Source organism: Acinonyx jubatus, chromosome C2, assembly GCF_027475565.1.
Source record: "Acinonyx jubatus isolate Ajub_Pintada_27869175 chromosome C2, VMU_Ajub_asm_v1.0, whole genome shotgun sequence".
Lineage (NCBI taxonomy): Eukaryota > Metazoa > Chordata > Mammalia > Carnivora > Felidae > Acinonyx > Acinonyx jubatus.
In genome coordinates, this window is record NC_069384.1 from 59,074,308 (window position 1) to 59,098,694 (window position 24,387).

The window sequence follows — 24,387 nt, forward strand, 5'->3', positions numbered from 1 at the left end:
CAAAAAGTCTTCTAAAGCTACCTCTAAGACTGATCTCTGCTGGTCCAATAGATCAGGTAGAATCTACCACTAGCGTCAATGGCTGGCCCATCCTCATACTTGGTGACTGTGCCCAGCTGTCCCCTCATACAAGGGAGTGATTTCATCCTGATGAATTGAGGCAGAGGAACCAGCCTCCATTGAACTGAGGAATTACAATTCTCCATTTGAAGTATAATGATAATAGTGGTAAATGTTTTTAAATGTGTCCAGAAATAAGACAAAAAAGAACAATGACTTGGTTTGAAACACTGATATACTAACCAATTTTCTTCTCCTATACTAAGCTGTCTGTTGGGCTTATATATATATATATATACATATATATATATAGTGTGTGTGTGTGTGTGTTATAATATATATTTTATATATATACATATATTTATATTTAATGTGAATTTGCACATCCGTCACTCAGCAGCATTTAAAAAAAATAGGATTTAGTTTAATCGAATCATGAGTTCCCAGAAAACTTCCCTGAAGCAGTAAGTTCTCCACTACCACAATTTGGCTTCAGCCTCTTTCCAAACCACAGATCTGAATATGATTAAACAATGTACAAAAACAAAACCAGACCTGCCCAGCACAAACTTAGTTAAAAGCTGGATTTTTGTATCTCCCCCCAAATCTGCAGCTTACCTGATAATGTGAAAAATTAAGTGGCACATTGATACCAGTTTAACCAACCTACCAGACTTCTGAACTTATGTAGGTAGCAAATTAACATTATCTCCTTAATTGCCAACAGAAAGAAGGAGAGGTCAAAGGGGCTGTTGACATTGACCAAGAAACTGTATTCTAGTGTTCCCTGCATTTCAGTCTCCTGGGTAGGGGAGATGGAAATGAGGATTTTCATAAAAAATAATTGCCACTTTACATTCAAATGTTCCTTTGCAACTGTGTGAAAACACTTTCAAATATCAAACCTCATTTGTCCCTCATGTCGGCCCTGTGAGGCAGGATAGATAATGTTCCAACAAATAAACGAAGATGCAAAGAAGTTATACGACTTGCCCAAAGTCACATAGCCGGGCAACAGGAGCCAGATACAAAACAGTGGCATCGTTTTTTCTTTTTCTAAAGAATGACAGTAAAATAGCTTTTAGATTTTACCAATTCTAGAAATTCATCAAGAGAAAACTAACATCAGTTCAGACTTCCGTAGATAATTTTTTCTTAACCTTTTTATTTAGGGACGTATAAACTATGTTCAGTAAGGCATGTATGTGCACACATCCACACCAATGTAAACACCACCCACACTGAGATAGAAAACATTTCCCATATCCTTGTGCCTGTCCCGAGTTAAATCCCCACCCCAGAGGTAACCACTCTTCTGGCTTTGCTCCTTATAGGTTAATTTTGCCTGTTCTTGAACTACACATACATGGAATTATGCAGTAGATACTCCTTTTTGTCTGGCTTCTTTCATTCAATATAATGTCTGTGAGATTCATCCATGTGTATTATATAGCATTTCTTTTTGTGAGTATATAGCATTTCTTTACCCATTCCCCTACTGATGGATGTTTGGGTCATTTCCAGTTTTTGGCTGCTGTAAAAAAAAAAAAAAAAGCTTCTGTGAACATTCTTATACATGTCCATTGTGAACTTACACAAACATTACTTCCAGACTATATACAGAGTGCACTATGGAATTGCTGAGTCATGGGGTAAGTCTTTTTTTATTTTTTAATGTTTTATTTTTTTGAAAGAGAGCGAGCGTGCAAGCATTGGAGGGGCAGAGAGAAAGGGGGACAGAGGATCCCAAGCAGACTCCACGCTGACAGCAGTGAGCCCACGTGAGGCTCAAACTCATGAACCATGAGATCATGACCCGAGCCGAAGTCAGAGGCTTAACCCACTGAACCACCGAAGTGCCCTGGGGTTGGTAAGTCTTCAGTTGTTTTTTTTTTTTTTTTTCTTTTCTTAAGTTTGTTTATTTTCTTGGTAATCTCTACACCCAACATGGGGCCCAAATTCACTACCCTGAGATGAAGACTTGCACCCCATCAGCGGAGTCAGCCAGGTGCCCCTGGTAAATCTTTTAATTTTAGAGGATAGTGCCAACAGTTTTCCAAGGTGGTTATACCAATTTATGCCTTCATCAGCACCATAGGAGAGTTCCAATTATTCTGTATCTTTGCCAACACTTGACATTTGTCAGTTCTTTCCATTTTCTTCCTTCTGTGTGAGGAGTAACAGTATCTCATTGTATTTTATTTCGCATTTCTCTCAAGGTGACTGAAGTTGAGCACCTTTTCATAAACTTCTTGGTCATTTATGTGAAGACTTTTTTCAAATTCTTTGCCAATGAATGTTTCAAATCAGCTTATGAGTCTTTTTCTTTTTGATATATAATCTTTGCCAGTATGTGAGTTGCTGATGAAAAACTCTCAATTTTAATGAAGTCTCAAGTAACAATTTTTTATAGATATGGCCAGACAATATTTCCTATGGTTTCTTCTAGAACATTAGCTCTCAGATTTTGTGGTCTCAGGACCTATGTACACTCCTACCGATTATTGAGGACCCCAAAGAGGTTTTATTTCTGAGTTACACCTATCAATATTTGCCGTTACAGAAATAAAAATTGAAAATTTACGAATAGGTAACAATAAGCTCATTACATGACACAAAGAACATATTTCATGAAAAATAACTATATCTTCCAAAACAACAACAAAAAATACTTGTGAGAATAGTAGCAGTGTTCCACATCTTTGTAAATCTATTTAATGTCTGGCTTCCTAGAAGATTGCTGGATTCTCCTAATAATTTCTTCCTTCACTCTGCTGAAGTATGTGTTTTGCTTGAAGTATGTATGTGAAGGAAATCTAGCCTTACAGAAATACGTAGTTGGAAAGGGGAGTAGTCTTTCCAGACAACTGTAGATATTCTTCTTTTATACTCCACCAAAACTCAACAAATGGTAGTTTCCCAAAGATTAGTTGCAATGTGGAATTTGAAGTTATCATCAGTGAACATTTCATGTATTGCAGCATTAAAATCTATTGTTCTAGCTTGCAATTTTTTTAAATGTTCATCTATTTTTGAGATGGAGAAACAGAGCACAAGCGGGGGAGGGGCAGAGAAAGAGAGGAAGGCACAGAATCCAAAGCAGTCTCCAGGTTCTGAGCTGCCAGCACAAAGCCTGACGTGGGGCTCAAACTCGTAAACCGCAAGGTCATAACCTGAGCCGAAGTCGGTCACTTGACCAACTGAGCCACCCAGGTGCCCCAGTCTAGCCTGCAATTTGAATGGATCATTTTATCCATGCACGGTTTTGTAACAGCATCCTTTGGTCGTTTGGAAAATCTTGGCTCACTGAATTGTGGAAATCTTCCAAATATTTGCACATTTAATTATGTATACATATGTAAAATATATATACTGGGGCACCTGGGTGGCTCAGTTTGTTAAGCATCTGGCTCCTGATTTCAGCTCAGATTAAAAAAAAAAAACATGTGTGTGTGTGTGTGTGTATACACACACACACACACACACACACACATATATATAAACATATGTATATTATTGTTTATATATATAAAATACATATATATGTATTATGTTTATATATATATAAAACATATATATAAAATAATTCATTGATACTACCACTGACTTCATCAGAAAGTCCTTAATGGAAACCTTTCAAACTTACAGTACTGGATATAGTGATGAGCTCATTTCATTAATTTTTGAGAATGCCAAATAATCAGAGATTTCAATAATTCTTTCAGCTAAAACTAGTATTCCATGAAGAAAGCCACTATTTCATTCCATAATCCACACACTAGTAACTTTTCCTACCACAACCACCATACTTTGGTTTCTAGCAGAAGCGCATTATGTTTGTTTTCCGTGTGCTCATAGAATACTACATATTAATGCAATGTTTAAAAAGAATATTAAGGGGCGCCTCGGTGGCTCAGTCAGTTAAGCGGCCAACTTCGGCTCAGGTCATGATCTCGTGGTTTGTGAGTTCAAGCCCCGCATCAGGCTCTGTGCTGACAGCTCGGAGCCTGGAGCCTGTTTCGGATTCTGTGTCTCCTTCTCTCTGACCCTCCCCCATTCATGCTCTATCTCTCTCTGTCTCAAAAATAAATAAACCTTAAAAAATTTTTTTTAAAGAATATTAAGAGGAAGTGTACTCATGACCCAAGTTTTAACAAAAGTATTAATCTGTACTGCTTAATCAAGAACATTCTGAAATGAAATCGGCTTTTTTTTTAACTGTAAGTTTATGATGATTAAAAGTACAATGACTCAATGTAATCCCTATCAAAATATCAACAGCATTTTTCACAGAACCAGAGCAAATAATACTAAAATTTGTACAGAACCACAAAAGACCCTGAACAGCCAAAGCAATCTTGAAAAAGAACAAAGTTAAACGTATCACAATTCCAGATTTCAGGAAATACTACAAAGCTGTAATAATCAAAACAGTATAGTACTGGCACAAAAATCAACACATAGATCAATGGAACAGAATAGGGAGCCCAGAAATAAACCCAGCTTATATGGTCAACTAATCTACGACAATGGAGGCAAGAATATACCAGGAGGAAGAGACAGTCTCTTCAATAAATGGTGCCAAGAAAACTGGACAGCTACATGCAAAAGAATGAAACAACCACTTTCCAACACCATATACAAAAATAAACTCAAAATGCATTAAAGACCTACGTGTGAGACCTGAAACCATAAAAATCCTAGAAGAGAAGACAGGCAGTAATTTCCCTGATACGGGCCATAGCAACATTTTCCGAAGTCAAGAAAAACAAAAGCAAAAATAAGCTATGGGGACCACATCAAAATAAAAAGCTTTTTCACAGAGAAGGAAACTATCAACAAAACAAAAAGGCAACCTAGTGAATGAGAGAAGAGATATGAAAGTGATATATCTGATGAGGGGTTAATATCCAAAATATATAAAGAACTTACACAACTCGACACCAAAAGAACAATCTGATTAAAAAATAGAGGACCTGAGTAGACATTTTTTTTAAAGAAGACAAACAGATGGCCAACAGACATATGAAAACATGCTCAACCTCACTAATCATCAGGCTAATACAAGGCAAAACTACAATGAGATATCCCCTTACGACTGTCAGAATGGCTACAATCAAAAAGACAAGAAACAACAAGTGTTGGTGAGGACGCACCGTTGGTGGGAATGTAAATTGGTGCAGCCACTGTGGAAAACAGTATGGAGAGTCCTCAAAAATTAAAAATAGAAATACCGTATGATCCAATAGTTCCATGACTGGGTATTACTCAAAGAAAACAAAAACACTAATTCAAAAAGATATTTGCACCCTTATGTTTATTGCAGCATTATTTACAATAGCCAAGATATAGAAGCAACCTAAGTGTCCATTGACAGACGAATGGATAAGGAAGATGTGATACACACACACACACACACACACACACACACACACACACAGGAATTTTACACAGCCATAACAAAGATGAGGCTGTGACATTTGTGACAACATAGATGGACCTACAGGGTATTATGCTAAGTGAAATAAGTCAAAGAAAGACAAGTACCACAGGATTTCTCTCATGTGTGGAATCTAAAAGTGAATGAGTAAACAAACAAATGTTATGCTGTACACCTGAAACTAATGTAGCATCATGTGTCAACTATACTCAAATTTTTTAGAAAAGGAATACAATGACAATTAGCACAGCAGTGGTGCCACTGCCTTGATTGGTGCTAAAGCACCGACAGTTTTACACACCACTGATTTTGCACCATCAGTGCAAATGCCAATACAGTTACAGGCATCTTATATCTTAGTAGTATCGTAAAAATAACTGTGACCTCACAGATGCCCTGGAAGCGTCTCAGAGAACCCCAGGATTCTGGGAGTACATTTTAAGCACCACTGCTCTACAAGCCTCAGTGTTTTACTTTTTACATACATGTAGGCCTATGACTACAAAGGAATTTTTGTGTATAGTGTGGAGTAGGGAGGCCCAGGGTCTTTTTCCCCCCTCCATACTGATAGCCAGCTGCTACAGCCACATTTATTGAAAGTACCACCTTTTACTCACTGAAACGCAACTGGCAGTTTTGTCAATCGAATGTCTATAATGTGTAATCTATTTCTGAGATTTCTGTTCCCTCCCGTTAGTCCACTATCTTTCCTTGTGCCAGTATCACACTGTTTGAAGTGTTAGAGCTTTAGAGTAATTTTAAATGGTTTTATTGAGATATAATTGCCCTGTTAAATGAGTTTCAGGTGTGCGACAAAATGCTTTAATATTTGTATCCTTTAATTTCTACCAGCAACGTTTTATAGTTTTGGGTGAAGAGCTTTATTCTTCAGTAATACACTGGCTAGGAACATCAATAAGAGGTCGAATAGACAAATAATGACCATCCTTGTCTTGTTCCTGACTTCAGGGGGAGATCATCAGGTATAATATGAGCTGTAGTTCTGTGTTTGGTGTTTTGTTTGGGTTGTAGATATGCTTTATCAGATTGAGAATGTTCCCTTCTCATTTTGTTTAGAGTTTTTACCACAAATGGAGGCCGAATTTTATCAACTGAGTTACCATATAGATTTTTTTCTCCTTTATTCTGAGACAATGATGCCTAAATTGATTTTAAAATGTTAACCTTGTATTCCTGAAGTAAACCCTGTTTGGTCATGATGCACAATTCTTTCCCTGCATCACTAGATGCAATTTGTGGACATCTTTAGAATTTTCACATCTATGTTCAATAAGGATATTGGCCTATAATTTTCCTTTGCTATAATGTGACAGATTTGGTATCAAAGTTGTTAACTTCCTAAAACAAGTTTGTAGGTGATCCCTTCTTTCTCTGTCATGGTAGATCAGTGTTATTTCTTCCTTTAATATTTAAAGTAATTTTCCAATAAAACCACTTGAAGTTTTCTTTGTGGAAATACCTTTAAAAAAAACAGCTTTATTGGGGCAACTGAGTGGCTCAGGGGGTTGTCTGACTTCAGCTCAGGTCATGATCTCACGGTTTGTGAGTTAGAGCCCCACATCGGGTTCTGTGCTGACAGCTCAGAGCCTGGAGCCTGCTCCAGATTCTGTGTCTCCCTCTCTCTCTCCCCTTCCCCTCCCCCACTGGCGCTCTGTCTCCGTCTCTCCCTCTCTCAAAACTGAATAAACATTTTTAAAAAAGAGCTTTATTGAGATATGGGAATAAATGATCTCTAACATCCTCATTTTACCCATTTTAATATTAGAATGTAGTTTATTCATTTATAAAACAAAATCTCCTGGTGTAAATGAGACAAACACCTATCTACTATTCGGTTCAATGGAACATACCAGTGCTTTTGATGTACCCATCCTGATACAACCCCCCTCCCTCCTTTCCTAAGAAGTACCCATTGTACTGAACTTTGGGTTTGTCATTTCCTTAATTTACAATTTTTATCACGTCTCTTGGTATCCCTAAACAAGAAATTGTTTCATTTATAGGCATTTAAACTTCTATCACTTTGTGCTGTTCGAGCTCCCCTGCAACTTGTTTTTTCCTCTCAAACTTCACGGTTGTAAACAGTAACCAAGTTGATGTGGGAAGCTATATTGAAAGACCCATTTCTGGTTCCAAAGTTCTGTGCTTCAGGTTCCTCCACTATAGCGACTTTAACTGAATCCTCTCTCAATACTCTTCCAGATCTGGGATTCTAATTTTACTTTTTACAATGAGTACAGAGGTGTATAGTTTGCTCTAACACTATAGCACTGGTCTGGTTTATTTGAGGCTGACTCTTTGATCAGGAATACAGTCCCCAGGGGAAGTGGGTCACGGTATCATTTTCAGACATTGTGGTAATATTGGAAGATTCCTTGAACAGAAAACTTTGATATACAAGACAAGTTGTTTTAATACCAGGTTTGAGGTGGCACGCGGCAATGATCAGAAAAGACAGAATTCACAATGCAAAAATGCAAAGTTTATTTTCTTAAATAAAATACTATATTCATATCTATACAAATAATTATTACAACCATTAAAATGTTACATTTACCAATAAAAATTTCAAAACTTTAAACAAGAGCATGGTTCAGAATATTCACACCCTAATACAATGCATTTGTAAAAAGATGTCAAAATAAACAGGACCTATTCTTATTTACAACAGGGAGGACAATCCTGATCATATTATACATATCTGCTCTGGATTCCATTACAAAACAAATTAGTTCCCATTAGTATTATAAACCAGGTGATTTACAGTAATAGGACACAGTACACAGCAGACATCGCTGGCATGGGAATAGATACAAATATTACACTATTGAAAGACTACAGTTAGGTTTTTCTGGCGACTGCCCTACAGTAAGCCTCTCACCCAGTGTATCTATAAATAATTTGTGAAGGTAATTATGTCTTCCGATTTTCCACCTATTTTTACCAAAATGAATATATATATATATATATATATATATATATATATATATGGCCTGCTGAAAGTGGAAGCAAATCTTTTCTTCACAGTAACACAACTGCAGCATCTTGAGCAACACTGTCTGGTCCCTTTCTTCTTGGAAGATCAACAGTTTAACTCCCTTAAAGGTTACCAATATAGTCAAGTCCAGTGCCTCAATGACCTCACAGATGAAAATGGTTTTAAGACTTGAGGGATGGGGGTAAAGAGATCCAGAGAAGTGAAGAAGGAGTTAGATGGAGCAAGCTCTAAGTTCCTAGGACATCATATGGTGTCAAGCTGTATACACAACTGAGCCAAAAAAATAAATAAAACCCCACAACTTATGATCATCTTCTTTAAAAGTGTTAAGTTACAAATGAAGAGTTGTCTTCTATGTCTCATGAGATCTCTAGTGACAGATTATGCAGATTATCATCCAAAATAACACCAATTTGAATATTATATCCACTTTCAACCCAAGTTGGCTCGTGTTTATGAAGCATCTGAACACATGCGTGCACCAGACCCCTGCAGTGGATAGGGTTTGTGCAAATATAGAAACAAGGATGTTGAATGACCACCACCTACAAGCTCTGAGTTTAAAAGGAGTTTTGCTTCTAGTACACTTTTTACAAGATCGGCATCAAAGATGGCTCAGAGAATGATAAGGCAACAGTGAGAAACATCAGCTGTTCTTGTCTTCTAGGTGTTTGACTACACAGCACGTACCATTCCGACCGGTCCTTTGCTATGTAACACAGGAGTGGGTAATATGTTCCAATGGCTGGTCTTAGGACCAGAGGCACAGTTTCAAGTAAAGTGCAGTACCAGGATAGAGGCATGTGGGCAGAACTAGAAGCTCTGTGTCCAAGAAGGGCCTCATGCTGGACTGCCCCGATCCAAACTTGGTGTCCCCCACAGACTCCGGTAAAAACACTGTCAAGCTCACACAGGAAGGTGTAGAATGCAGACAAAATATGGTTAAGTCAAAAAAAGAAAAGGACCCTTTTCCGTTCATAGCATTTGGCCAAAAAAAGGTAGTTCAAGAAGGAATGAGTTTCTGGCCTTTAACTTGCATATAGGTATCATAAAATCATCACTCACAGATTAACTTCACACTAGTTTATTTGGCTACTATTATTGCCCTCTGGATATACACAGCCATAGGCAATTAGCTCCAGGCAAAGGCAGAATTTATACAGACAACAGAAGTACAACTTCCAGGTTCCTAAAGTATCAACCCAAAGCCATCTGATTTGGGTCCCACCTTTGAGCTTTCTAAACTCCTCCATGAGGAAAAGCAAAAACAAACACAAAGCAAGCTCATCAAAACAAGGAAGAGAACTAACTGTATGGCACATTCAGTATCTTAAATTAATTCTGAACTAACTTTGTTTCAAGAAATTCTTGTTACCTCTTGATAGAATAGGAGATACAGTGGTTCCCAAAGCCAGGAACTGGGACTCACTCACTGATATAGGAGCATGACTCACTGTCACACAATGATCCAATAGATGGGTGGGCCCAATAAACATTTCAAGGCAGAGAAGTAATCATCCTAAGGAAATGAGCAGGTTCCCTGCCACCTGCTGACTCGCAGCAGATGGAAGAAAAGAGGAGCCTCGGTACCTATCTATCAAAGGGAGGACAAAGCTGAGAAGATGCTTATTAGTGAGTCTTTATCCTTTCTCAAAATTTTACAACCTTACCTCCATTAAAACACGTTTCCACATTTTTTGGGGGTATAAATTTCAGCCTTTCCATGATATGGATAATGTTAGAAGGCAAGAGCAAGGCAAATGAATTATCTTTAGAATGTTTAAATAATTTTGTATTTTAAGAAGGCTGATTTTTAAAAATGGATCTTTATTGCAGTTCACCCTGATACGTAAATGGAAATTGCTGCAAAAGAATATTCCCTCCTCATTCTTCTCTTTCCACAGTTCTAATACGTTAAATTTTATAAAGCATGATCACTGGGGGATGTGGCTCCTTACTTAGAAAAAAGATGCCATCCATGGTCCCCCCAAAAGGTCTTATGATATAAACAAAAATAAATTTCCTGAAGTGGTATAAAATATCCCAAAAAGAGAAATGACATCAAACTTGATTTCTTTTACCCATGATTGACATATTAGAAGTTTATACAGGATGAAGTATCTGAAATTTTTCACTTCATTAGAAGTTACTGTGTTAAATGGTCAGAGTCAACTACTTTCTCTAATTGATTCTATGTGATCAGTAACACTAAAAGAGAGAAAAAACAATTTAATTAATGACTCTCATTTATGATTCATAGGTTTGTATGTTTGTGTATTTTCATAAATTACAAAATTATCTGTGGAAATGGTTTTACATTCTATAGTCATATATGAGCAAGCCAAGAATAACATTAAAGTTTACTATTTGACTGTTTTCTGCAGTACCTTTGCCAAAAATTATATCCAGAGATTGCTAGATATTAAATAAAATTCCTCCCCAAAATCATTTAGCTCTAATTATCAAATAATATACTGCTGATAAATCTTGTACACTCATGCTTTTAAATCAAATAAGATTACTCTTCTCTGAACACTTTCAGAACTGGGTCCATATATACAATGATCTCTTACATATATATGCACATGTCTGTAAGATAATTAGAGCTACATGTAAGCAGGAGCCAAATTATTTGCAGAGAGTCATATCTTTCTTCAGAGGGTCAAATAAGGCTTACTTAGGGGTAGGGGTTCATTTGAGATCAAAGTACATTCTTGGAATGAAAGCTCTGAAACATGTAATCGCTATCTCTGAACAGGGCTGAGCAGAAAAATAAAATCAATGCAACAGAGAAATATCTGAAAGTGCCAGGCTTTGAGGCCTTTCTATTGCAATGTTCAAATTGATCTTCTCCTTAGCCTGTTACCTTCATTCTATCTAACAGTGCCCAGTTCTTCAGGACTCAATAGCCACCACGCTGTGCGTGCGTGCATGCATGCGTGCGCGCGCGTGTGTGTGTGTGTGTCAGAGACAGAGAGACAGAGAGACGGAGGAAGGGAGAATGAATAACCAAACATATTGAACACTACCTTTCTTGAAATTGGCAGGCTGGACCTTTCAAGTACAGAGAAAAACTTGAATGTTACAACCTAAAACTCAATTAAAAACAAGCCATAAATCTTATGTTTCCCCTCAATTAAAAGTTTTAACTACTTTGTTTATCTGTTGTCTTATTTAAGTAACTCCTATTCTTCCCCATGAGTATTTTGAAGGAGAAAATACAGAAGCTTTTCTTGTTTACATTTTTTTTTCTTGCTCCCAGGAGGCTGCTTCAGTCAGCAGCAGGAGGAGGGAGGAAAGTTTGGTAAGAACAGTTCAAGAGGCACACGTGACCCTTCCACTGAGTCTTCACAAGAGGTATTCGCCAGAGTTAACAGCTCTGACCCAGCCTGAGGAGGCATTTTTAAGGAGGAAAAAATAAAATGCTGGCTCTTGGGTTTACTTTATTAACAGAGCAGACAGAACCATGTTATATGTATCTCTCCCACTTGATCCTATATTTGGCAGAATATAACAACAAAAAGTAATAGGTTTGAGAATATGAGTATATACGGTTGTTTTCAGAGGTTTTTTTTCTAAGTTTTCAAAATCCAATATATGAGTGTGTGTGTGTGTGTGTGTGCGTGTGCGTGTATACATAATTAACTTCTGTGGGGCTTTTAAAAACCCTAACATCCAGTTTTCCAATACTTCAGCAGGTCTCAGGTCTCAATTTCCATTTCCAGATGGCAGGCCAATTTTTAAAGGACCAGTTTATATTTTCAAATCTATGTCTGTGTTCTGTCCCCCTTCTCCCCCTCCCCCCACACACTCACACACAAAGACATATACAGAGACAATTTTTTGAAGCACCATTTCACATCTACCATCAGGAAAAATAACGAACAGATTCGTCTTCTCATTACAATTCTACTATGCAGGGTAATAATGTAACATACAATGCCACCTTTTAAATATAAATATCAATAAATGAAAACACTGACAGAGCTTAAGACTCTGCTCAGAAATATTTAAAAAGTAAGGCTCATATAACTGTGTAAATTCCAAACACACTATTTACTGAGCAGTCCCTAATGATTAACCAATATAAAAGAAAGCATTTCGAGCTCAAATAAATAGAATGAAGAAAATGTTGAAAACAAAGTTCAACCAATGAAGCAACAATCTTTGCCAAAACACATGTAAAATTCTGCAATACAACTGCTTTTATCCTTAGGACCTGATGCAAAAATGCAAGCACAAAATGGACAAAGTCTATGTACTTTGCTTTTCAGATTGCTATTTTTAAGGCTAAGTAAGGAAGACCTTTGCTTTCCAGGATCTTGGCACACTGAAAGATAACATGGCTCCCTAATTTGAAGAATGAGACATTAAAATTCAGATAGCTTAGGCATTGTTATCATTAAGAAAGAAGCCTCTACCTTCAGCAAACCTTGGGAGTAAAGGCTGATCGAGCAACTCATTTATTTGCTAACTGCTTGATTTGAACCATGGACATTCATTCTACATTAATTCAATACCTGCCAGGGGCAAGAAACTGTTCTAGATGCTGTCATCAGCCAAGCACTTGGTGATGAGCCACTGCGTTATATCAAAAGTGTCTATTTTTGGAGAGCAACTCAAATACCTCAAGTTATCTATTTGACAAATGATCAGCAATCAAATTTAAAATCTAGGTTCTTTCCTACTACCCCACACACGCCAAAGGGATTTTCCCCCAACTTCCAGCTGGTAAGTATTTAGGGAATATAAGATTACAAATCAAACTTGAAAATGCAACTCTGCTTGAAAAACTTAAAAAGCACACCGTGCAGTTAAAAATGAAAGATAGTTTGTTGCTGGCAACCCAGTATTCGCATCATCTCTGACGTGGCTTCCCTACATTCGGAAGATAACTGGAAACTGATTACACAAACACAAAGACATACACACACACACACACACCACCTCCCTCACCATGTGCATTATGTGTGCATGCACACACAAACACATTTGTAATCTCACCCAATACATTTACATTTAGTCTATCAGTATTTAAACAGCTGAACTGCAGTCATGACCTAAAATATGGCTTATGTTGTGGGCAGGTCTGTTTGAGGACTGCTTGGAAGAGTCAGAGGCAGAGGAGTTTGCTATTGTAAGCAAAGGTGACATTGCCGAGCCATCGGGAAGAGCTGTAGCTATTTCTGGAAACAAAGATGTCATATTAAAGTTAGACAAGTGAGAATTGGTCATGTGCATTGGCGGCATGTCAGGGAGCAGAGGAAAACTTGGTTGAGCAAAACCAACAGGTCTAGGAGGAGACAGAATTGATCCAAATCGGTTATTTAAGCTTCCACTGTTTACTTTCTCAGTGCTAGGATTTGAGAACATTTGATTAGAAAAATAGGGGATGGAAATATCATTAGACAGCGTAGGATGAGCAGGGGAGTAGGGGGGATAGAAGGAGGGCAGAGTATTTTGGGGATCTACAGGGATAAGAGCTGGCGTTCGAGTGGCACTAGGCTGAGTAACCTGTGGAATGAAAGAAGTATTAGCATTTATTGGTGGATTCATGCCACCCTCGGGAATAAAAGGAAAACCGAAATTTTGTGATAGTGTATGCTGGTCAGGCGCTGAGTTATCATTAGGTACTTGTGGGCTATCGGGCATGAAACGAACAATACTTCCTCTCTTCTCTGTAGCGGCTTGTTGGCGTCCAAGAATCATACTGCCACTAGTGGACAGAGGAAGATGGGGAAGACTTGGGTCAAAGACATTACTATGTCTTTGGTTTCCGGAACGATTCCTTTCAGGTTGACGAATTTTGGAACCACTGCTGTCTTGCAAGGGATGCCTTGATCGCTGGGGAACTGAAGAGTTAGTTGGACGTACAGGAGGCCCTTGTTCAGCATTTCCATGAGACACAGACGGATGGGGCAAAGCTGGCCTTGCCACCCCATGCATGTTGGTTGTGACCGGAGGGTTCATGTGGCCCTTGGTCCCATGACTATCAGTTATCCTCATGGGATTGGACTTCTGTACAGACACATTGGGACTTGTGTTTCGACCCTGAATATCTCCTGAAGAAGAAGAACTTGAGAAAGGAATATTCAGGGTGCTGTTCCTGGTGTTAATCGCACCTAGGGACATGTCACAACTCTCCCTGTTTTGACTGTCACTCTCTCTTCTAATATGGACACTTTCATGGGTTGGGGGACAATTATAGTCAATTGCAGAGGATGGACCACACTGTGTGTTCCTCTGATGTTCTGAGAGTGATCTCTGGCTTCCAAGGACCTGATCACCAAGGTGAGGGGCAAGTAAACTCTGCATGAAACTCTGGTGGCATGTGTTCTCACTGTCCCTTGGTGGGATGGCATTTCCTGTCGGAATACTCTGAACTGGTGGATAAGATAATCTCTTTTGGCGGTCGATTGGTGGTGGACCAGGGTTTTGACTAATTCGAAAAGCCTGGGACTGCATACTCCTCAATGATGATACCGGGTTACCTATTTCACTATTTCTTGAAGACTGTACTTCAAAATTACTCTGGGGCTGCTGACTGGCTCCACTTGGTTTAAACGTCTGACAGTCAGTAAGGCGGATATCCGAGGCAACAGTATGGTCCACGCGACCCTGCATATTGTGAACGGCCAAACTCTTATTTCTGGGAACATCAAGATAGCTTCTCATTTCAAGCTGATCTGAAACTCTGGAACCCTGAAGTGACATGCCCATTCTCTGCTCTGAGTTAGAAGATGTCTTTCCAATAAGTGCCTCGGCAGAATAACTTGAAACTCTATTTCTCTCTGGCCTGTGTGGAGTACAGGGCATGTCTGAAGGCCTAGTCACGATACTGGGCTGGGACACCATTTGTTGCTCTATGCCCCTTGAAGTCAAAAGCCTCTGCAATGGATTATGCCCAGATACATGTTCAGAAGAAACCCCGGAACCTTGCTGCCTGCTTCCAACATCCTGTTGCTGGTGTATCATATCTTGACTGAGATGGTTCTGGGGATGGTTGTGGTGGCTCCGGCTGGTCGAAGGGTTTTCACAACTCTTCTCTGGCTGGGAACTTCCAAAATGTTGCTGCATCTGTTGCTGCATCTGCTGATGGTGGGGATGTGGCTGACCACTCTTGGGGCGGGACTGGTCAGTTCCGTGGTGCTTTGGTTGTAAGGAAAGCTGAGAGGCCTGAGTGCCCTGAACGAGATTCCTCTTTTTCTGCATCTGGACTTCCTGCTGGAGAGTTCTCTGTTGGTGGACGTTATGTGGCTGAGAGTGGACAGAGCTCTCTGCATGAGGCGCGTGACGCTGCAATTGGTACAAGTGATGCCTCTCTCTTAACTGTCCTGCTTGCTGCTGCTGCTGCTGCTGCTGCTGCTGCTGCTTTAAGTAGAGGTGGTTACCGTGCAGGTGAGATACCCCTTGGGCTGGAACATGCTGTTGCAGGGCCTGGAGATGTTGACTGGCCTGGGTTTGCTGCTGCTCGGTAACTGAATTCTGAGAACTGCATTGAACTTCCGTTTGTCTCAATGCAGGGGCCCCAAAATTGTTACTCGGTGGAAATAATCGTGCGAGGCCATCTCCATGTGCTGGGTTGCTAATAGGCACAACAGAGTTTGCAGAGTTGGGAGGGAGCTGACTGACCATCATCTGAGTCTGATCAGAAATGCTGTCCGGAGTGCGGTTCATCAGCGACATAGCTTCAAGCCTCAGCGGGGCTGGCTGACAGTGCTTTTGACGTTTAGCTGAAGACAATAAAAGGTCGTCTTGGACAGCACGCTTGGCGGAGTCTTTGCGGCTTTCCTGACTTGGCTTTAAGAGTGGCTCTTGAACCTGTGGATTTGGTATGGTGCCAGTAATGGTGTTTAGCTGTTCTTGGGAATATTCGGTCATCAGAGCTGGCCCGGGAGGCTGACCACCGTAGGAACTAGATGCAACAGTCAGATTAACCGTTGCCGGAACAGGTGCTTGCTCTGCGGTTTGGGATAGACCAGCACAGCTGACCAGAGGATGGCTGATGGTGCTCTGGTGGATAAGATTATTGACACTTAAACTGGTGATGCTTGGTGGCTGAGAAGTCGAAACCTGTAAAGAGGCATTTGATGTTTTGATTCCTACAGAACAACTTGGTTTTCCGAGGGATCGATCCACAGTTGCTTCGATTGAGTCCTGAGAATTAAATTCATTTGGTGTTGCTTCTGCCTGTCCCGGGCCACTCTCTTTAGACATCTGTGTTTTGAAAGGCTGGTCTCCCTCTAAAGGTGAGGCTTCAGAAGGCTTTGAAGTAACCTCCCTCATATCAGCCTGGGTGCCAGCTCTTCCCTTCTCAAGGTTCTCCTGGTCAAAAATAGCTCTTGCAGCAAGAGCAACTATATCAGTTTGCTCTACAAAGGTACAGCTGTCACAGGTATTCGTTGTTGCATTGCTGGTGACATCCTCTCTCGTCGTTTCAGGAAGCATGGATGCAACTGAGAAACTACGACTACTGCCAGAGCTGGTGGACATGGGAGAGTCGGCCTGCCTGCTGACAAGCAAAGAGCCATTAATAACCTCCTGATCAGGGATGCAGGAGTGGTGTTGCCCCGGACCTCTGTCATCACTGTTCATCAGTAACAGCTCCTGTTTGGGATGTAAATCGACACTTGAATCCGCCATTTTAGAATTTTCAGAAGGAAAGTCAGGATGGTCCACCGGCACCGAAAGAGACAATTTCTGAGAGTCTTTTTCTTTAGCAAGACCAGACAGCAATGCAGTCAAACCCTGCCCCTTTAACAGACCTGTCGTTTGCATCGTATCTGATGAGTCTTGCTCCACCCTGCAAGGTTCAGCAATGATTTCTACCTCAGAAGCACAGTCAGTGCTTGTAGTGCTAGTGGTGGATGAGAGCCCAGAAACCTGAGAAACCAAAAGGTGGGGATCATTTGGAGATGGAATCAACACGCTGGCTGAAGTGCAGGATTTGGCAGCATCTGACAATGCCAAACTAGCTGGTGGCTTATCCTGAGATGCCTCTTGCTGCAGAATGGGGGCAGAATCTTTGGATTTTGCTGGGGCCATTACAAAATGTTCACTCGTTACAGATGCTTGGGAGGGTGAGCTAGACTCTTCTGTTGACTTAGATTTGGGTACAGATTCGGGTATCACGGATTCAGGATTTAGAACATCCAAAGAATGTGAACCAGAAACACTCACACAATTTGCCTGGGATATGGTGACAGACGGTAACACGACAGGGAGGCTTTCCAGCAGTCCATCACCACATGACGGCTCTGCTGTGGCTTCAGTGCCGGGGCAGGCTAACTTGCCCACCTCTCTGATGGGATTCGGGGGACATGCGGACTTGTGAGCTGCTAAGTGTTTCTTGGCACCTGGCTTCTTAAACCTTTTTGACTTCACATTAGGTAAACAAGCTACAGTGTTCACTGAGGGTGTAGTTACCAGACTATAAGTACTGGGTAGTGTGGCTGAATTATCGGTTGTCATGGGAGATGCTACCGTTGTTGTTAATGAAACACTGTGAACTGGGATGGTTTGACTACTTGCGGCAGTTGGGGGATTGGCAGGCTGGCTAATAGACAACTGTACACAGCTCTGCCCAGCCATCTGTGATATGCTTTGATTGAGGCTGGCCAAAGCTCCAAATGTATTCAGGGCAACATTGGTGTTTGGATCTTCGCTGGTGGTGGGTTGGATAATTTGCATAGGGGTTTGATTTGTAGTTCCTGATGAGGACATCACAGGCTGCAAAGCAAAGAGCTGTCCATTTAAAGAAATGGTTTGAGGCTGTTGTTGGTTTGACATGGTAACAGAAAAAGTTTGTGTTGAACTAGATGTTGATAGAGATGAAGGTCTTGGTAATATATGGACAAGATGCTTTCCTCCAAAAGTCTGGGGGGTCGAAACATTTTGCACTGAACTATTAGACCCTAGTAGAGCATTGGCTCCACTGACAGGGAGTCGAACAGAACCAGGAGGTGGAGCTGAGAGGAGCGGTAAAGGGTTCTGATTAGCTGCCTGTATGATCACTATCTGCTGACCTACTGTTTGGTTGGGAACCTCTGCTCTCATCACTGTTGGGCAAGGGGTGGTGCTGGGGGGCTGAAGAATGATAACATTTTGATTAGCTGTAGCTGCATTCACAGCCGACCCAACTGGCTGAGCCATCTGAATCACTTGCATTGCTGAATTCAATGGAAGGATACTTTTTGGAGGCTGAGATTTAACTTGTGGTTGGGCAATTAGTGGCTGCATAGGTAAAGATGGACAAGAAGGCAAGGTGACAACTACTTGCTCAACCACCTGCCCGTCTGCGGGAAAGGAATTATTCACGTTGACGCCCGTAGCGACGTGTCTACTGTGGCTGGTCGTGGGAGGGCTGCTACCAGACTCATTTAATACCGGAGTCACTGCAGAAGAAGGTGTCTGGCTTAAGGGCTGAATAGTGTTTCCCGCCAGTTGCAAAGTAGTCCACGTCGTCTGTGTGTTTCCAGCAGAGGAAATTCGGGTAAGGCTATTAATGTTTTTCAAATCCGACGCACTAACACTGGAAGAAGGCAAAGAACAAGAAAGAGTCCAACTATTGTCCAAAGGGTTTGCAGAAAGAGTGCTTACAGGAGTGGTGGTCTTCCCTCCTGCAGGGGCAGAAGGGGCCACCGCTGCGGTAACACTCGCCGAGTCTGCACCCTTGCTGATGCTCACTGGACAAGCATCACCTGCAGATCTGGGAGGCTGGGAACAGACTGTGGTGGTAACTGAGACAACAAAGGTGGTTTGAAAATCATTTCTGAAATCCTGGATGCTCAGGCAGGACTGGCTTCCGTGGTGCACTTTAGTGGCAGTCGCTGAGGAAGTGGTGGGGACGCCTGTGGCACAAGGGACTGTCTTCTTCAATAATTTGGGGCTCTCTTGCCCATTCTTATTTTCAGGAGAACTTTGATCACTTAGACACGTGTGCACGGAACGATGTTGGTGAGGTTCAGGCCCAATGGGAACTGCGATCAGTGGGCCGTTGGTGGCACCAAGCACGCTCGATTCGCTTTCAGAGGTGGAAAGCTCGAGAATATTTTGAGCAGGAATGGTAGCAGGAAGACAAAGAGGAACAGGCTGGTTGGCAGCCAATGCAGAAACTGTGGTCTGATGCCATGGCTTGTTTTCAGAAGGGTAAACTCCAGAAATAGACACAGGAGTCACAAGATTGCAAGTCCTCTGTACTGGCACCACATTGGCGGTCTGCTTTTGTAAATTATGACCAACATTAAAGGTTATCCCCTGAACAGCTGTTCCCTGGCTATTTCCACAAGGCTGACTCCCGTTGGAATAAACAATGATATTTTTTTGAACCTGATCACTGGGAATAACAACAGAGACCTTTGAGTTTTTAAGATTTCCTTTCCAGTGGATTGTAGGGTCATCATATAGGCATATGTCATTTGCTTTCAGTAATTCAATATATCGGCCATTTTCTTTTTGAATTTCTTCCAATTGTTTACGTAGCTTTTTAATTTCTTCAGCTACAATATTAAAAATAAAAATGAAACAATTACCTGGTAGTGTCAGTACTTACAGTAACTTAAGAAAAAACTGTGTGCTAACTACCAAAGTCTAATTCTAGCATTTCGAAATACCTCATCTGAGAATCTTCAGTTCTTTTCTAATGCAAGTTCTTTCTCCTTTTTACATTGGTGTAACAAGCCTCTATCCTATCCTTTTAAAAATAAATATCTTTAAAAGTAAGGTCAGAAATTACCCATAATGTAGAAATCTCAAAATTCCCAATTCAAAAATTCCCAATGGGGCAGCTACCAAGGTGAAAGAAGGGAAGGCACACTGATATCATGGTCACATGCTAGGAAAATAACACTGAATATCAATATAATAGCATTTACATGCTATAACAGCTAACATTACTTGTGGTGGTAATAGTCAGTCTCTTTTATAAATGGCTTTAAACTCACTTCTATTTTACTCTTTGAAATGCCAGAGACAGTGAAACAGGTTGAAGGTAAAGTAGTAAGCACCAAAGAAAGCATCAATAACGGAACTTCAATCTCCCTTGACAGGGCCAATGGACATATGCGACTGTCACAGCCCTACTCTTTTCTAAGGGAGAGAACTTCATCCATGGATGCTACTACTGGGGCAGCCTTCGCTGTTGGTATTTATGCTCTGTGACCCCAGACATCCCACCTGTCTTGCCACAATGGTAGATCTCTCCCCTCCCCATCCACCAAAGGCAGCCAATCTTCAAAGCCAATGCCCTGTGAAGTGGCCTGAAATAAAAAGTTCTGTTCTGAAAAGGATGAGCTGAGACTAATGGATTCTTTTTCTCAGACATTTAAAATAAGAGACACAGAAGAATGATGCCAATGTGCCATGGGCATCAGAAGTTAAGGGACAATTTTTATGGACCAAATAATAATGATTGTCCTCACTTATTACACACTTACTACATGCCTGGCACTTTTCATTCATTGTCTCATTTCATAATAATAATAACAATGATGATGGTAATTACTATATGCCAACTTTACTCAAAGTACTTTACCTGCATTATTTCTTTTAATCCTCATAACAACCATGAGATGGGAACTACCTACTCTCATCAGTATTTTAAGATGTGAGAAACAGACTCAGAGTAATTACATAAATTTGTTTAAAGTCAACCAGACACGTGCTGTGATTATCTTCATTTTAAGATGGGGAAACTGAGATCGGAGAGGTGAAGTAAATAGCCACAGGTACTGAGTGCGTAAGTGAAGATGAAACTCAACCCAGGTGGGCCTGATTCCCAAGGCCGCTGGGAATCAGGCTCAGACTATGGCCCAGCCTGTCTTATGGACAGAGGATATGTGGGAAGTTTCTGGGAGGAGAAAAGAGAAGAGAGTAGATGCACAAAAAAGAGCCAAAGAAAGGATGGTGACAGAGATGACAATGTAGTGAGACTTAAGCTGCCTCAGGTGCTGCCCCAAGCCCTGGCCTACCTGTTCAGCCTTTCCTGAGCCCTATGCAACTTATATTTTTCCAAAACATTCCCTTTTCCCTAATGTAACTCAACTGCCTCAGCCTCTGGGGTGTGAAACCAAAGAAGCTCTACTTAGAAAAGTCTACACATCATTCCAGTCTTAATATCTCTTCTATGGGATGCCTCAGAGTGCTTACCAAACATGTATGACGAATCTAACTACCTAACAGCATCATAAAACAGGGCCTGGACTGTAAAAGACAGCTGACATGGGGGAGGGGGTAAGCTGTCATCTAACTTAAGGCAAGCAAAGAGAATTCAGAATGCTGACCTTCTGGATATACAATAAAAGTAGCCCAACACTGCCCCCACCTCAGCAAATTCTACCTTTGTTCCTCTCCTTTTAAGGTGACCTACTGAGTTGTCCCAGGAAATTCTTTCTCTGTTTTTGTCAGAGCCATAAATAAAGGACAATTCAAACTGCCTACCATTCTGAGCTTTTCACTTGCCTGGCATTTTTCTTTTCAGCTCTTACAAGGAAATCTCTCTAGTGCAAATGGAAAAACAGAACTTATATAGCATAAAAATGTCACTTCTAATTAAAAATCAAATTTCAGTATACCTGAAACTAATATAACATTATGTATTAACTGCACTAGAATTAAAATAAAAACTTATTTTTTAACGTAATTATCTAAAGAATAATAATAAAAATCAAATTTCATTAAATGATCAGGCAGTCTGATACACACATTACATGCAGTATAAACAATTATGAACGGAATGTTTTGACCTTTTGAGTTAAGTCACAGTTAAATCTTGGCCCAGGCAGGTCTTTGTTTTGTTTTTAAGTTACACTGAGCAGGACTCTCCCCTATATCCTCTCACGGGATTCCCCTAGCTGGAAGATCCAAGTGGAATAAAAGCGACCCAGCATTATTTGTCTCATGAGCTCAGCAAATATGAAGTGCACGGAAGAGTCCAAAATCAAAATTATGTATGCCTGCAAGATTAGAGTTGCTCACAGAAGAGGGAAAAGAGGTAAACTAAGATGAATTTATTTGCAACACTATTCTCTGGCCCACCGAATGCATGGACAATCTTAACAATGTTTCTGGTCAAAAAAAGTCTCTGTATCCTCATATAAGTTGCCCTGTGACACGAAGACCTGAACACTGAAAAAACAACAAAAATGAAGAATCTTCAAATCTTTACCTTGTTCATTGTTTCCTCCATTAAGCAGGAGTTCATCATTTTGCCTTTTCAGTTCTGTTATATATTTAAAGGCTTGGTCCAGGATCATATTCTTGCTCTGCCAAAGAGAATTAACCACTTAAAAGTTTCACTGAAGAGTAAGAACTTGCCAGAAGAAACTTAAAGCTTTGGTTTTATCACATATATGTGATATGTGTCTTTTCAAAATTTAAAATGAACACCATATTCAAATGCTTCTGCTGTTCATTTTTCATTTACTAAGTATTTAAATTTGAACAGCCACTATGCGTCAGGCTCTGTTCTAGGCACTGGGGATGTAATAAACAAAACGGAGAAAATTCCTGACCTTCAGGAGTATTTTCCATACATACAGTTGGGTAGAGCTAAGTGCTAGGAAGAGAAAATAAAACAGAGTAAATAGGGGCCCAGAGAGATGGCAAAGGTCACTCTGTCCTATGAACTGAATGTTTGTGTCCCCCTATAATTCATGTTGAAACCCTGATCCCTGATATGATGGTAGTTGGAGGTGGGCCTCTGGGAGGTAATTAGGTCATGAGCGTGTATCCCTCATGAATGACATCAGTGCCCTTAGAAGAAAAGACATGAGAGAGGTGACTGCACTCCCTGTCACACAAGGACATAATCAGGAAGAGCAGACACCAGGAACCAAACCAGCTGGCACCTCTATCTTGGACTTCCCAGCCTCCAGAACCATGAGAAATAAATTTCTGTTGTTTAAATCACTCAGTCTATAGTATTTTTCTTATAGGAGCCCAAACTAAGGCACTGTATTGTAATCTATCTTGCATGGGAAGGCTGGAGAAGGCCTCTCTGTGAGGCAAAGCAAAAACCTGAAGGAAGTAAACCCCGTGGATATCTGGAGGAAGAGGGTCCAGGTAGCAGGATCTGCAAGGACAAGGCCCTTAGGCAGGGCTGTGTTGGCACACTGGAGGGGCCCTGGTGAGGTGAGCAGAACTAAAGTATATAGGGGAAGAGTGGGAGGAGAAGAGGCTGGAGAGGGCCTTCAAGGCCCTGTAAGGATTCTAGACTTTAATATTGTTTGTATCCTATGAACAATTGTTAAGGAAATTTAGCTCTCTATACCTTTTTCCAGAGGTAACAGTCATAGTTATTTGTGTATCCTCCCAGAAATATTCTATGCTGATACATGGATCTTTCTTTAAAAACAAACAAACAAAAAACAGATAGAAGGATACTATAAGCAGTATGCTACATTGTTGTTTTCTATTTACAAATATATCTTGGAGATACTTCCATATAGGGTTTAGATATCTATGTTATACTTTCTAAAGGCTGTATTTATTTTATTTTCCAGTATAGTATGATAACTATTTAACCAAGAGGCATTTTGGTTTCTTATTCTTCAGCTATTAAAAATATTGCAGTGAATGTTTAACTTCTATTCCAGTATGCTTATTATTAAATATCCCCAGTACTTTATCAGATAGTTCTTTTCAGGTAGGAATCAGGGATTTAGGGCTTTGGTTCACAAAATTGCAATTCTGGGCTTCTTAGACTGAGTCCCAACAGAGACCCAATATAATCTAGGAAATGTTTTACTCTAGAGAGAAAAAATAGTTATTGCCTTTTTGTAAAATTTCGTTTATTTATTTAATTATTTTTTTATTTTTTTATTTTTTTTTTTAAAGAGAGCACGAGCAGGGGAGAGGGGCAGAAGTAGAG

General features: G+C 40.3%; 1 protein-coding gene and 1 long non-coding RNA gene across 4 annotated transcripts in view; one reads left to right on the forward strand and one right to left on the reverse strand.

Annotated features, from left to right (window-relative positions):
* Positions 1 to 7,981: 7,981 nt before the first annotated feature.
* The window catches only part of USF3 (upstream transcription factor family member 3), a 56,600-nt gene continuing 40,194 nt past the window's right edge, over positions 7,982 to 24,387 (reverse strand). For all 3 annotated transcript variants that reach the window (XM_053220876.1, XM_027060872.2, XM_053220875.1), the window contains 2 exons: positions 22,684 to 22,780; positions 7,982 to 20,017 (listed from right to left, as the gene is read on the reverse strand). In XM_053220876.1, coding sequence (XP_053076851.1) covers positions 13,554 to 20,017; positions 22,684 to 22,771 — 6,552 coding nt within the window. In that variant the 5' untranslated portion in view covers positions 22,772 to 22,780 and the 3' untranslated portion in view covers positions 7,982 to 13,553. The remainder of the gene's footprint in view (positions 20,018 to 22,683; positions 22,781 to 24,387) is intronic.
* On the forward strand, positions 18,875 to 23,767 carry LOC128315179 (uncharacterized). The gene is made up of 2 exons (XR_008297667.1): positions 18,875 to 19,011; positions 19,433 to 23,767. It is a non-coding gene; the product is annotated as an uncharacterized LOC128315179 (long non-coding RNA).